Source organism: Miniopterus natalensis, chromosome 6 (genome assembly GCF_054644295.1).
Source record: "Miniopterus natalensis isolate mMinNat1 chromosome 6, mMinNat1.hap1, whole genome shotgun sequence".
Taxonomy (NCBI): Eukaryota; Metazoa; Chordata; class Mammalia; order Chiroptera; family Miniopteridae; genus Miniopterus; species Miniopterus natalensis.
This window is the reverse complement of record NC_142086.1, coordinates 88371743-88383080: the sequence shown is the minus strand read 5'-3', so window position 1 is coordinate 88383080 and position 11338 is coordinate 88371743. Positions and strand designations below refer to the sequence as shown.

General features: G+C 65.0%; 1 protein-coding gene across 1 annotated transcript; it reads right to left on the bottom strand.

Moving 5' to 3' along the window:
- Positions 1–5176: 5176 nt before the first annotated feature.
- OLIG2 (oligodendrocyte transcription factor 2) lies at positions 5177–6154 on the bottom strand. The gene has a single exon (XM_087818014.1). The coding sequence runs from the start codon at positions 6149–6151 to the stop codon at positions 5177–5179; it is 975 nt and encodes a 324-aa protein (XP_087674140.1). The 5' UTR covers positions 6152–6154.
- Between the last annotated feature and the right edge of the window lie 5184 nt (positions 6155–11338).

Sequence of the window (11338 nt, the reverse complement as noted above, 5' to 3'; positions counted from 1 at the left end):
TCCTCGCTGGGGATCGGAGAACCCGGGGCTCCTTCCGGACGTTGTTTGGACCCCCACGCGAACTGAGGCGCTTCTAGTGGGTTTTGCGTGCCTCCCTCTTGGGGACCCCCACCCTCTCCCACAACTAGTGGACTCAGAGGCCCCGCAGCGGCCCTGGACTGAAAGCTTCCCAGGCCAGCATCGCGCGGCGCAAGGCGGCCCTGCCATGGGGCCGGGCGCACACGGTGCTGGAGGCCTGGCCCCGCGGACTCGGCCTCCCCCCCGCGCGGGATCCGGGAAGCCAGGGGCCGCGGGGACAGCGGCGCGCAGGGGGGCGCGAGGGCGCCCGGCAAGTCCGTTCCCCGGAGCAGCCCCCCGGCACCCGAGGACCCCCAAAGAAGATGCGCCATCAAACCCTGCGCCCAGTTTGGCGGTTCGGTCAACCGCGCCAAGTCCAGTCTGCGGGCCCCGGGCGAGGGGTGAACTGAAGCCCCGGGGGCCCTGGAGGAGCGCGCGCCCGAGCCGACCCGGCGGGTATCGGTCTGCACCCTGCGGGCACCAGGCTCCAGGCTCCTTCCCAACGACCGCGCGGGGTTTGCGCTGCCACCCGCAGGGACGCGGCCTCTGTCCCCGCACCAAGGACAGTTCCTCACGGCGCCGCCGCCACCCTAGGGGGCCTCCGCTCCCCTGCTCACCCGCCCGCCTTCCTCAGCCCGCCGCCCAGACCCGGGCCCTGGGGACACGAGTCCAGACGCCAAGGGCGAGCAGCAGGAGGAGCATCGCCCAGGGTGGCTGGGCCGTGGGGGCGGCTGAGCCAGAGCCTGGGGACCCTGGGGTGCAGGGGAACCTGGGTGAGGGTGGGGCGATGTCCAGACCCGAGGTACAACCTCGCAGCCCGGAGCTATGCCACGGAGCAAGTCGCTCTTTCTGTGCCTCAGTTTCCCCACCTGTAAAATGGAATAGTGATAGCGCCTTCCTCAAAGCCTTACCGAGAACTGAGTTAACAGCCCACGGAGCTCCCGCGGCGCCTTACACCCCCAGCCTTCAGTCACTGGGGGCGCCTCCCCCGGGGAATTAAGAGCCTGAACTCCCCGAGGCTCAGCCCCAGTTGCCTCCCGCCCCCAGCCCTGAGCCCCGGCTCTCACCGCAGCGTCCCCTCCCCGCCTTTAACTGCCCGGGATCCACTGGCCCCACAGCAAAACGCCTCCCCTAAGAGAGAGTTGGGGCTGGGACGTGAGTGAGGGGTGATCCCCGTCTCCACCTGGCCTCCACAGCCGCCACCCTGACAGGAAGGGGGGCTTAGCCCCAGGGGTCTCACAGGTCCCTGGGGGGGGGGGGCAGGATTCAGCCCAGCAGCCACCTGGGAACCGCCAGGCCTGACTCTGGCCTCCCCTACAGGTGTGTGGGGACAGTGACTGAGGGGACCTGCCATCAGCAAGGTGTCAAAGACCCCGAGATTCCCTACTAATAACTGTGGGGTGGGGCCTTGGCCCAGAGTCTAATAAAGAGGGGCTTCACCTGAGGCGGAGCGCGCAGGAGGGAGGGACTCCTTTCCTTAGATGACCTGGGGCAGCGAGGTGCGCACTTTAGGGGGAGTAGAGATTGCTCGTGGGCTCTGCCCTAAAGGAAGGTGGGCACTGTCCCTCCAGCCGGGGAAGGCTAGAGCTGCTCACGCGTTTCAGGCCAGGAATGAGGAAGGTCCTGCCTGTGGGGCTCGCCCCGTCCCAGATGTCACTTGTGTCCTTGATACCTAGGTTTTCCTCTGCCACATGGGCCTCATAACTGTGACATCGCCAGGTCTCAGCGGAGGGTCTGCTCAGCCCCCTACGGCACTGCCTGTCCCTGCGATGCGGGGTTCCCACTGCAGCACCCCGGGGACGCTGGCCCCCCTCCAGAATCGCATCCAGGGACCGTCATTTCTCTGTGCCTTCTGCCCAGGGAGGGCAGTGCCCCCGGGTGCCGAGCTGTGGGGGAGGCCCTGTCCTCAACCTCCAGGCAGCCCAGCTCTGGGAGCCTGAGGGGGTGGAGAGTTTGGGGATAATCTTGCAGACCTTGGGGCTAGTGACAGAAGCCCCACCTGGGGCTGGGAGCTGGGGACCCAGGGCCACGTTGCAAGGGGTGGGGTGTGTCGCTGAAGCCCAGTGCAGGAGAAAACCTCGGGTGCTGACGCTCCCAGGGAGGGGCCTCACCAAGCTGGTGTCCTGCAGCCCCCTCCTTGCCCCCCCCTTTCTCCAGGCCTTTTCACTTCCCCTTTCTCAGTGGGGGGTCTCTGCAATTGAAGACCCTTGGCTGTGAAGTTGTAGTAGTTGCAGGGGACTCCTCCACACACCCCAGAAGCCCAGCCGCTGGCCTGAGCCCTCCACCTTGCCCCCGCCAGTTTTGGGCCACCCTTGACGGGAGCCACTTGCCCTGGGAGGCCCAGTGGGCTCGTGTGCGCCAGTGTGCGCCTTTTAGGCGTCGGAGGATGCTGCTCTCTCACTCCTGGCCCAGATCCCTGGCTGGGCCCAGGGGAGGGAAGGGTCGGGCCGGACACACTCCGGGGAGGGCTGGGAGCCTGGCTGGATCCACTTCCACCTTCCTTGGAGGCCCTCATCTCTCCCAGCTGGCGGCTGGTCATCCTGGGAGAGCTTGATGGGGGGCGGGGTGTCATTTTTTTGCTTCTACTAAAGTCACCTCTGCGCACACACCAGGCGCAGTGGGCACCCGCGGAGCCCAGCACTGTGAAGGAGGCAGTGACTTCACCCCCTACCCCGCCCCTCCGAGTCCCAGCCTCTTCTGTCCCCCTGTGTCTGCCACTGGAGCCAGACCCAGTTTTGGAGTCTTAGCAAGTTTTGTCTCAAGTGGGATTTCGGAAGAAAACTGTTGGATCCTGCCCTCTCTCTTCTGGGATTCCTTGGTGGGCCCTCACCCCGCCTCCCCAGCCACTGGGCCTTTCCCAGCCTTGCAAGGCCCACAGCACCCAGTCCCTGGGTGCCCACGGTTTTGGCGGGTGACACGGCCTCACCTGCTGGGGGACCCCGAGGCACCTGCGGGATGGAGCCACCCTCAGTCCTGCGCCAGGAGAGTCCCAGCGGCCCTGGCTCAGGGCCCATCTCAAGGAATGGGGCTCGAACCAGAAAACCCCTCTGCACCCCCAGGTGTCCCAGGTGCAGGGAACTTCCGCCGGTGGTCCCCGAAGGTGTCCAGAGAAGAGGACAGAGAAGAGGGCCCCAGGCTGGGAAGGGCCACCGCGCTGGCTCTGCTTCCAAGGGCAAGTGCTCTCCCGCGGCCCTGGGGCTGCGACTCCTCTGCCCTCCTTGGCCGCAGCTTTTTAATTTCTAGCCAGACCCTCTTAAGGGCCATTCCCGTCTGTAGGGCAGCTACGGCGCAGTGGGGGCTGAAGGCGGAGGCGGCCTGCGGAACGAGCGTTGGAGGGTCTGGCTCCGCCGCGGCCCCAGCGCCTGACGCGTTGCTGTCCAAGGCCAGGGCTGGCGCGGGGGAGGGTCTGCGTGCGGGGCGGGGCGTGAAGGGTGAGAGGGTCCCGCGTACACTCCAGTCTGGGCCCGGCGGGTCCACAGCCGCCTGGGCGGGACGCGGGCTGGCGGGGCCTCGGCGGAGGGAAACTACAATCCCGCAGCGCCGAGCGCCTGGGCCGCAGCCAAGGCGCAGCCCTCACCCGCAGGCCGAAGGCCCCCAGCAGGGAGCGACGATCCCACTTTCAGCAAACTCAGTCCCCAAGCAAAGGGGAAGGAGCCCCGGATTAGACGTCAGAACATACAATAACCGGTGAGCCGGGAGGCACCTGAGAACGCGCGCGGAGGGAGGAGTGGCCAGACTCGGAGACTGGGGAGCAGCCCCCGCGCCCCCAAATCCCGCCCCCAGGGACAGAACCCCGCCCTCGCTCCCACCCCCACCTTCTCCCACCCGCGAGGCTGGAGAACACCCGACTTACTTTCACTTTTATTTAAAATCTCAGTACTCGATCATTTCTTTTTTTTCTTTTTTTTGCAACAAAACAGGTAATAAATATTATTTAGCACTTTTTTCTTTTTACAAAAATAAAACAGACGATACACTCTCTGCGAGGGGCGGCGGTCGGAGGGGGGATGTTACGGGACAGACGCGGCGAAGCCGGGTCGCGGCGCGGGGCGCACGTGGAGGAGTTTGTCGTTTGTGTTAAAAGTGGCGAAAAGAAACCGCTGTGGAGGAAACCGGCTCCGACGCCGGTGGGGCCGGCAGTCAGGTGGCAGTTCAGCAGCCCGCACTTACCTCGTCACTGAGATGATATCTACACATCCAGGGAAGAAGAGAGGGAGGCCGCCGCCGCCCCAAATAACCAAACCGCATTCACAGCTACAGCCTTCCAGCTGTCAGGCCTCAGGTGCGCGGCTGCCCCGCCGGGTGAGGGGCCCAATCGCTTTGTGCCCAGAGGCGGAAAGAATGGGGCGGGTGGGGGGCTCTATCTTAAAATGACTAAAACACACCCGCTCCCCGAGTGGACGGTACTAGGCTATTCCAGTCCACCAGTGGTTCTGTCCCGACGTCTACAGCGCTTGTTCCTGTTGTTGAAAATGGAACCGCGACAGATGAGAAGACCGCACGCCCTAAACCACTAGGAGCGACGCGGACGACCCGCAGCAGTTCGCAGAGGGTTGGGGGTTACCAGGTGTCGCGGTTGGACGCGACCGTGGGTGCTTCTGGCACCGAACGCCGCGTTCCAACCAACCCGCAGCCCTGGCCCGGGCCAGAGAGGGCCCTGGACGGTGAGCCCGACGGCTGCGCCGGCTCCCGGGGTACCGCTCCCGGGAATCCCCAGTCGGCCCGAGAAAGGGGGAAGCGGAGGGTGTCCCCAACGCCCCCCTCCCTCCCCACCCACTCCCCACGTAACAAAGTGCAGCCGAGGCCGAGTGAGGCCCTGTTCCCCGGGAAACCAGTTCTCAGAATCATCTCTTTTGGGGGCAGAGGGGCTGTTTGGAGAGGGGTGCAAAGAGCGGTGCTTTCTGATAAAACGGCGTCTACCGAACCCGTGCTATTTAAAGCCAGAGAGGGCTGAGCCAGGTCCCGGAGCGAAGGCCCCTCTCACTCCCCACCGGTTAGTGCGCTCCAGGGAGGGCGGGAGTCCGCACCGTCTCCCCCCCAGCCCAAGGTCCTGCGCTCCTCGGAGCCCAGCCCCCACGTCCCAGCTCGCAGCCTCCGGCCGGGCTCGCCAGGACGCACCTCACTTGGCGTCGGAGGTGAGGCGCGGCAGGCTGCCGGTGCCCATGGCCGACACGTGGTGGTGCGGGGGCGGCACCTGGCACATGCTGCAGGGACAGGGCATGCCACCCCAGTGCTGGAAGCCGCCGCCGCCGCCGCCGCCGCCCCCGCCCCCCAGCGGCGCTGCGGCTGCCGCCGACGGAGACTTGAGCAGGCCGTGCGGGGGCCGGATGGAGCCCACCGAGGACAGCCCGGAGCCCGGCAGGGACGCGCTGGACACCGCGGCGGCGGCGGCGGCGGCGGCGGCGGCGGCGGCGGCGGGGGGCAGGATGGGGTGGTGCACCGCGGGGTGGTGCGCGGCGTGCGCGGCGGCCGCGGGGTGCGCGGTGGCGGCGGGCAGGGGCGCCGAGTGCGCCAGGCCGCCGCAGGTGGACGGGTGGAAGCCGGCGTGGTGGCCGCCGTAGATCTCGCTCACCAGCCGCTTCATCTCCTCCAGCGAGTTGGTGAGCATGAGGATGTAGTTGCGCGCCAGCAGCAGCGTGGCGATCTTGGAGAGCTTGCGCACCGACGGGCCGTGAGCGTAAGGCATGACCTCGCGGAGCCCGTCCATGGCGATGTTGAGGTCGTGCATGCGCTTGCGCTCGCGGCTGTTGATCTTGAGGCGCAGCTGCTGCAGCTCGGGCTCGGTCATCTGCTTCTTGTCTTTCTTGGTGGACGACGCGGCGGCCGCCGACGTGGACGTCGAGGTGCTGCACGAGGCCGACTTGAAACCGGCCCCGCCGCCGCCCAGCTTGTCCCCGGGGTGCGCGCCCGCCGCGCCCATGGCGCCGCGCAGCTCGGCGCGCAGCTCCGGCGGGCAGTCGCTGGGCGTGGACGAAGACACCGTGCCGCCCGCGAAGCCGCCGCCGCCGCTGCTCTTGCCCCGGGCCGGCAGAAAAAGGTCATCGGGCTCCGGCGACGACGGGCGGCTGGACACCAGGCTGGCGTCCGAGTCCATGGCCCCGGGGAGAGTCGCGGCTCTCGCGGCGTCCTTCCTCCCTCGGCCCTCGGCGCTCGCGCGCGCGCCTCCTGCGGGAGGAGAGACGGGAGAGAGCTCGGGATGGACGCGGGGCCGGTGAGAGAAAAGCTGCTCCGCCCGCGCCGCAGCGCGGAGTCCGGGTCGGATGGCCGCTCGCCCGGGCCCACCTCGCCTTCCCTGGCCTGCCGTCCAGGGCCACGCAGGTGCGCGCAAGGAACCTCTCCTTCCCTCCCCCCGAGCCTCCCCTCCGCGCTCATCCACAGGTTGTTTCAGGCCAGGGAGCAGTGGGTGTCCCCCAGGGAGGGTGGCATTCTAGAGGTTTATGTTCCCTCAGCTAGGAAGGCGGAGGCTGGATCTCCAGGGTTGGAACAAACAAGGGGCAAGTGAAGGTTTTTCTTTGAGAAGGGAGAGATCTAAATGGAGAAGTAGTCGTTTGGTTCCTCAAACGCATCCCCCTTGTCTCCATCGACACCGCGGAGCCAACACACGCACAGGCAGGCGCCCAGTGCCCGCACCGGGCCCAGATTCCTTGCGCTGGGCTCGGGGGCCGCGCGGAGCTCGCCAGCTGGCTGGGACTTGGGCAGAAGGAGCTGTGGTCGCCCCGACTCCTCGTTTGTGGGCGATGGGGGTGCTGCGGTGGGCGTGAGGTGGGTCAGAGCAGCGAAAGCGCTGCGGAGAAGTGTCGGGCAGGGGCGGGCTCGGGGACCCTCTATTGGAGCGTCCGGGTCGCCGCGGAGTTGAGCGGCATCTGCCCCGGAGATGCGGGCTGGGGCTGGGGGGGCGGGGACACTTACTGTGGGTGCGGTGAGAGGAGCTCGGTCCCAGAAGCCGCCGTGCAGAACCGGACCCCGGGCTCGGAGGTCGCCTAGGTCTATGCTAAGCATCCGCACCTTTCCCGGCTCGGCCGGTTTTTATAGCTCAGTGGCAGCGGCGACCGCGGCGGCGGTGGCCGAAGCGGGGGCGGGGAACAATGTGCGGGTCCTGGAGGGGCCGCAGCGCCAATGAGCAGGGCCCGCGGGGTGTGGGGTGGGGGTGGGGGGCTGGGAAGCTGTTGTCATTCGGGCTAATTCCGCTCCAAGAAACTCGCGGCGCCGGGCGCACGCCTCCTCCCCGCGCGCAGCCAATGGGCGTCCGCAGAGGTTCTCGGGGAGGAACTGGAGGAGGGACCTGGGGCGGGAGGGCGAGGCGAGGGGAGGTGGCGCTGGGGCTCGGGGAGAAGTTCCGAGGACCGGCCGCGATCGGGACCGCGGGAGAAAGGGAACTGTGTGCAATTTGTTTAAAAATACGATGGGCAGAGAGGCAGGCTGCGGGATGGGGTGCGCTGGGAGCTCCGCACACTGACCTGAGACCCAAGGCCGTCGGAGCTTCTCAGCCGCGCGCTGGGGCTGGACCTCCTGCGCTGCGCCTCCGCTCTGGTTCTCTCGGGTTCTCCGCTGCCCGTCCCCACCCCGCGGGTTTCAACTCGTGCGCATTTGGAGCCCCCAGTAAAAGACAACCAGGCGCAAAGCGCCGACTTCCCTCGAACTCTAAGAGCTCGTCTAAGGAGGAGGCCGGGAGCGCCCCCAGCTGGGGGCAGGGCCTCGCGCGGCACCCGGCGGGGAAGGAAGGGGGGCGCCTCCAGAACGGTGCTTGGGAAGAAATAACAACTGTCCATGAAGTTGTGGATGGTGTAGACCTAGGGACGGGTTCGGCCGCGTTCCTACAAGTTTTGCCAATCGCTGCGGGACTCTCAGAAACGGAAACCTTTGACCAGGAGAAAGTAAACCCGGTCTAGAGAAGCGCCTGAGGTTGTTCAGAGGTATTGACCCAAATACCAGTTTTACAGATGGGGAAACTGAGAGACTGTCTGCAGCAAGTCGACAGGAAAATCTGCTGACCCTTTACAGCGCAGCTCTGCCTGGACTGCAGACACCAGCGCTGGCCGGTCCTAAGTAGAGGCGGCGCTGGTCTCTAACCATTTCCCTGAGCTGAATTTCTTAAGTGCGGACACTTCGAGTACAGAAGTTTGTTTCTGCGGAGCCCAGGACCCCGGGCCTTTATCCTGCACACTCACAAACATGCCCAGCCCTGCCCAGGGAATGTTACAGTCGTCTGGTTACATAGGTTGTTTGGTAACTTTTAATTTGCATGTAAGGCTTTAAAAATACACACACACCAAGCAAACAAATAAACACAGTAAGCAATTTGTCTTCAAGTTAGCAAAGTTACAAAATACACAAATACGAAAAGAAGCGCACAATGCGCTCCCCCTCCCCCTTTGCAGGGACGCCTACGCGAGAAAGCCCAGCGGGCTCCCGCCTCGGCCCTGCCTCGTGCCTTCTGGAGCATTATTTTTCTAACCCGCGTGTTTCCCAGCTGGCTCTGCAGCCATCCGTTGAATATGTATTTAATACACGGAGAGCGGAAGCGTGGAGATACGCCCTCCAACGGTTTGGGAGGATGACCCATAACCGTTCGATTAGCAGAATCTGTCACAGAAGCCGACGCAGGGAGCGGGGGTGGGGAGAGGGAAGAGCTCGGCTCCTTGAGGACCATTCCTTCGGGCCTCCGGGCCGCCGGCAGTGAGGACATTCGTGGGCGTGTGAACACTGGGCCACCGGCCGGGGCGTGGACCCGCGCGCGCGGGTGTATCTAACAAACACCAGCAGGCGGAACGCGCGCGCCTGGGTCGCAGCCGCCGCGGCGCGCGTGGCGGGGCCCGATTCCGTCTTTCGTGGCTCCCCATCGGTGACCGTCCAGCGTCTGGCGGTCCGCGGGAGGGCGCGGTCTGAGGTTCTTAATGCGCTCGCTCCGCAGGCGCCTGGCGTTGGAAGCAGGGGCGAGGGGGACCAGTCCTGGAACAGCGCGAGTTTAGAGCCTGGGAAGCAAGTCCGGAGGCAGGAGAGCTGGCTGACTCGCCAGGTTCCCGCGTGGACGCTCATAAGGACAATCTAGGTCCCAGCGCCGTGCCACCGAGCCGGGGAGGCAGTGTGGCTTCCCTGGGTCTGTGCAGCGGCACCTCGCGGCGCTCTCTCCGCAAGCCCAGGGCTCGGGTTGGCAGCTCTGGGGTACAGGCCACGTCTCCCCGCAGCCTCCCCCAACATCCTCCCGTCGCCAGAGAGTTGCCCGGGAGGTGGGGGCGGGCTCCGTTCCCTGGGGTTCCTGCGGCACAGGGGCAGATGGGTCCCCAAACGCCTCTCGCTGTCTCGAAGTCCTCCTACCCCCACCAGGAATAATCGGAAACTGGAGCCCGGCCATGGCGCTTGCCCCCTTGCGTCCTGGAGGCGTCCAGGCTCCTGTCCAGGTCTTGAGCCCCGCGCCTGGTGTGCAGGTCCTGGGAGGGTCCCCGGCCCCGCCCGCGCAGCTGGGGCGCAGCCCGCGAGCGCGAAGTGGAGCGCTCGCCCGTGAGGCTGCTCGGGCGGGCCCGGGGTTCCTGGCTGGCCCGGGCTTCCTGGCGCTGTCCGCCTTCTCCGTCAAAACGGAAGACGCGTCTTTCCCTCTCCTTTGTGTTTCGCTCCCACAAAAGGCCGGGTGCGTGTTGCGGCCAGCTTTTGCTCAGCCGCCTGGCGGCCCGGGAGGAGCCTGTGCCAAAAGGGCCCGGCGGGCTCGCGCGGGGCTCCAGGGGCGCAGACCTCCCACCGCTCCCCCGGTTCCTCCCCGCCTTTCCCTTCCTGAGCGCATTCAGGCGGCGTCTCCGCCAGGCTGCCAAGGAGAGCGGCGTCCTGGTGCAGGGCCGGCCAGGGCTGGCGGTGGGAGGCAAGGCTCTTGGCACCAGAAAGGAAAGAAAAGGGGGAGAAAAAAACATTTCAGCCATCGCTCCTTGTCCTGAAACCAGAAGGAATGCGGAATGGCCCCTTTTGGTGCTCAAATCGTGAGCGATATGACCCTTTGGAAGGCAGAACTCTGAAAACAAATGCCATCTGCCTTCCTTTTCAAGACTCAGCTCGGGGAGCTGGAGCCCGCGCCTCATCCCAATGTCCAGGGCCTGACACGTGGAGGGCGCTGGGTAAATACCTCTGACTGCGCACATGTGCTGATGTGCTGCAGGGCCGGTGTCACACTTGACTGTTAAATGTGGGCAAAGGTGCGTGTACACAGCCAACCCTGAGGTCTGTAAAACTGGATTGCTTGCATATGGGAGCCTTTAAAAAGGGGGGGGGTAGCAAGGGACAGGCCCATCAAATGATAACTGTGACCAAGGCATCCTATGCTGTGCCAGGCACTTAGTGGATCACGAGGGACTTCATTTTATTTAATCTCTCACTGACCCTGGGAGGGATGGGAAACTCACCAAGAGAGGTGTGGACATTTGGCCAAGGCCGGGGAGTAGAGGGCAGGTCCAGGGAGGCAGGGGGATGGTGAGGAGGCAGGTGTGGGCGGCAGAGGCTTCGGGACCTCTGGTCCTGCTCTCAGCCTCAGGTCCTCTCTTCTAGAAGCTGCCAGTAGCTTCTAAGGAAGTGTCTGCCACCAGATTTGGGGGAGGGGGGGATAACTTCCTCCCCCGGCAGTTTCTCTATTCTGTTAATACTCAAGTGTTTGCCCGTCTGTGAAATGTTGAGATTCGAGGACCCCTGCCCTGGCCTGGGTCAGGCTTGGGTGTCAGCAGGGGCTGGGCCCAGGGGGAATCCTGGAGGAATGCCCAGGAGCTTTGGGGGGTGATGGGGCTGCAGGGAAGTTAAAGAGAAACAATAAACAAAAAGGTGGCCAAACAAAACCCCAAACTAATGCCCCCCTTCTACCCCCTCCCCCCAGTGACCTTTCTCCTCTGGACCATCCCCTCAGTGAAGCCAGCCTGACTGCCCCTAAGGGCTAGTGCTACTGAAGTTAGCCTGCACCCCAAGTTCACAGTGGAGTGAAGTTGGGATAGGACTGGAGGGGGGAGGGGAGGACCCAGAAATTAACTTTTATAGATCTCAGCTTACACACCGTTATGGGAGAGGCCCACTGGGCCCATTTTACAGCTGGAGATACTGAAGGTTGGAGGGTTTAACCTGCAGCCCACTGGATGCCAGTCCCAGGGCCTTGGTGGCACTGTCCCACACCTCCCTCTGCTCCCCGCCCCAATCTATGAACATGAGGCGCTTCCCTTCCCGTCTGAATTAATCTGGAGGGTGAGGGGTCGGGGTGAACAGGCGGTCAGCGTGTCCCTGGTCGGTGGGGGGCGCTCCACTGAGGCCTAGGGTGGTG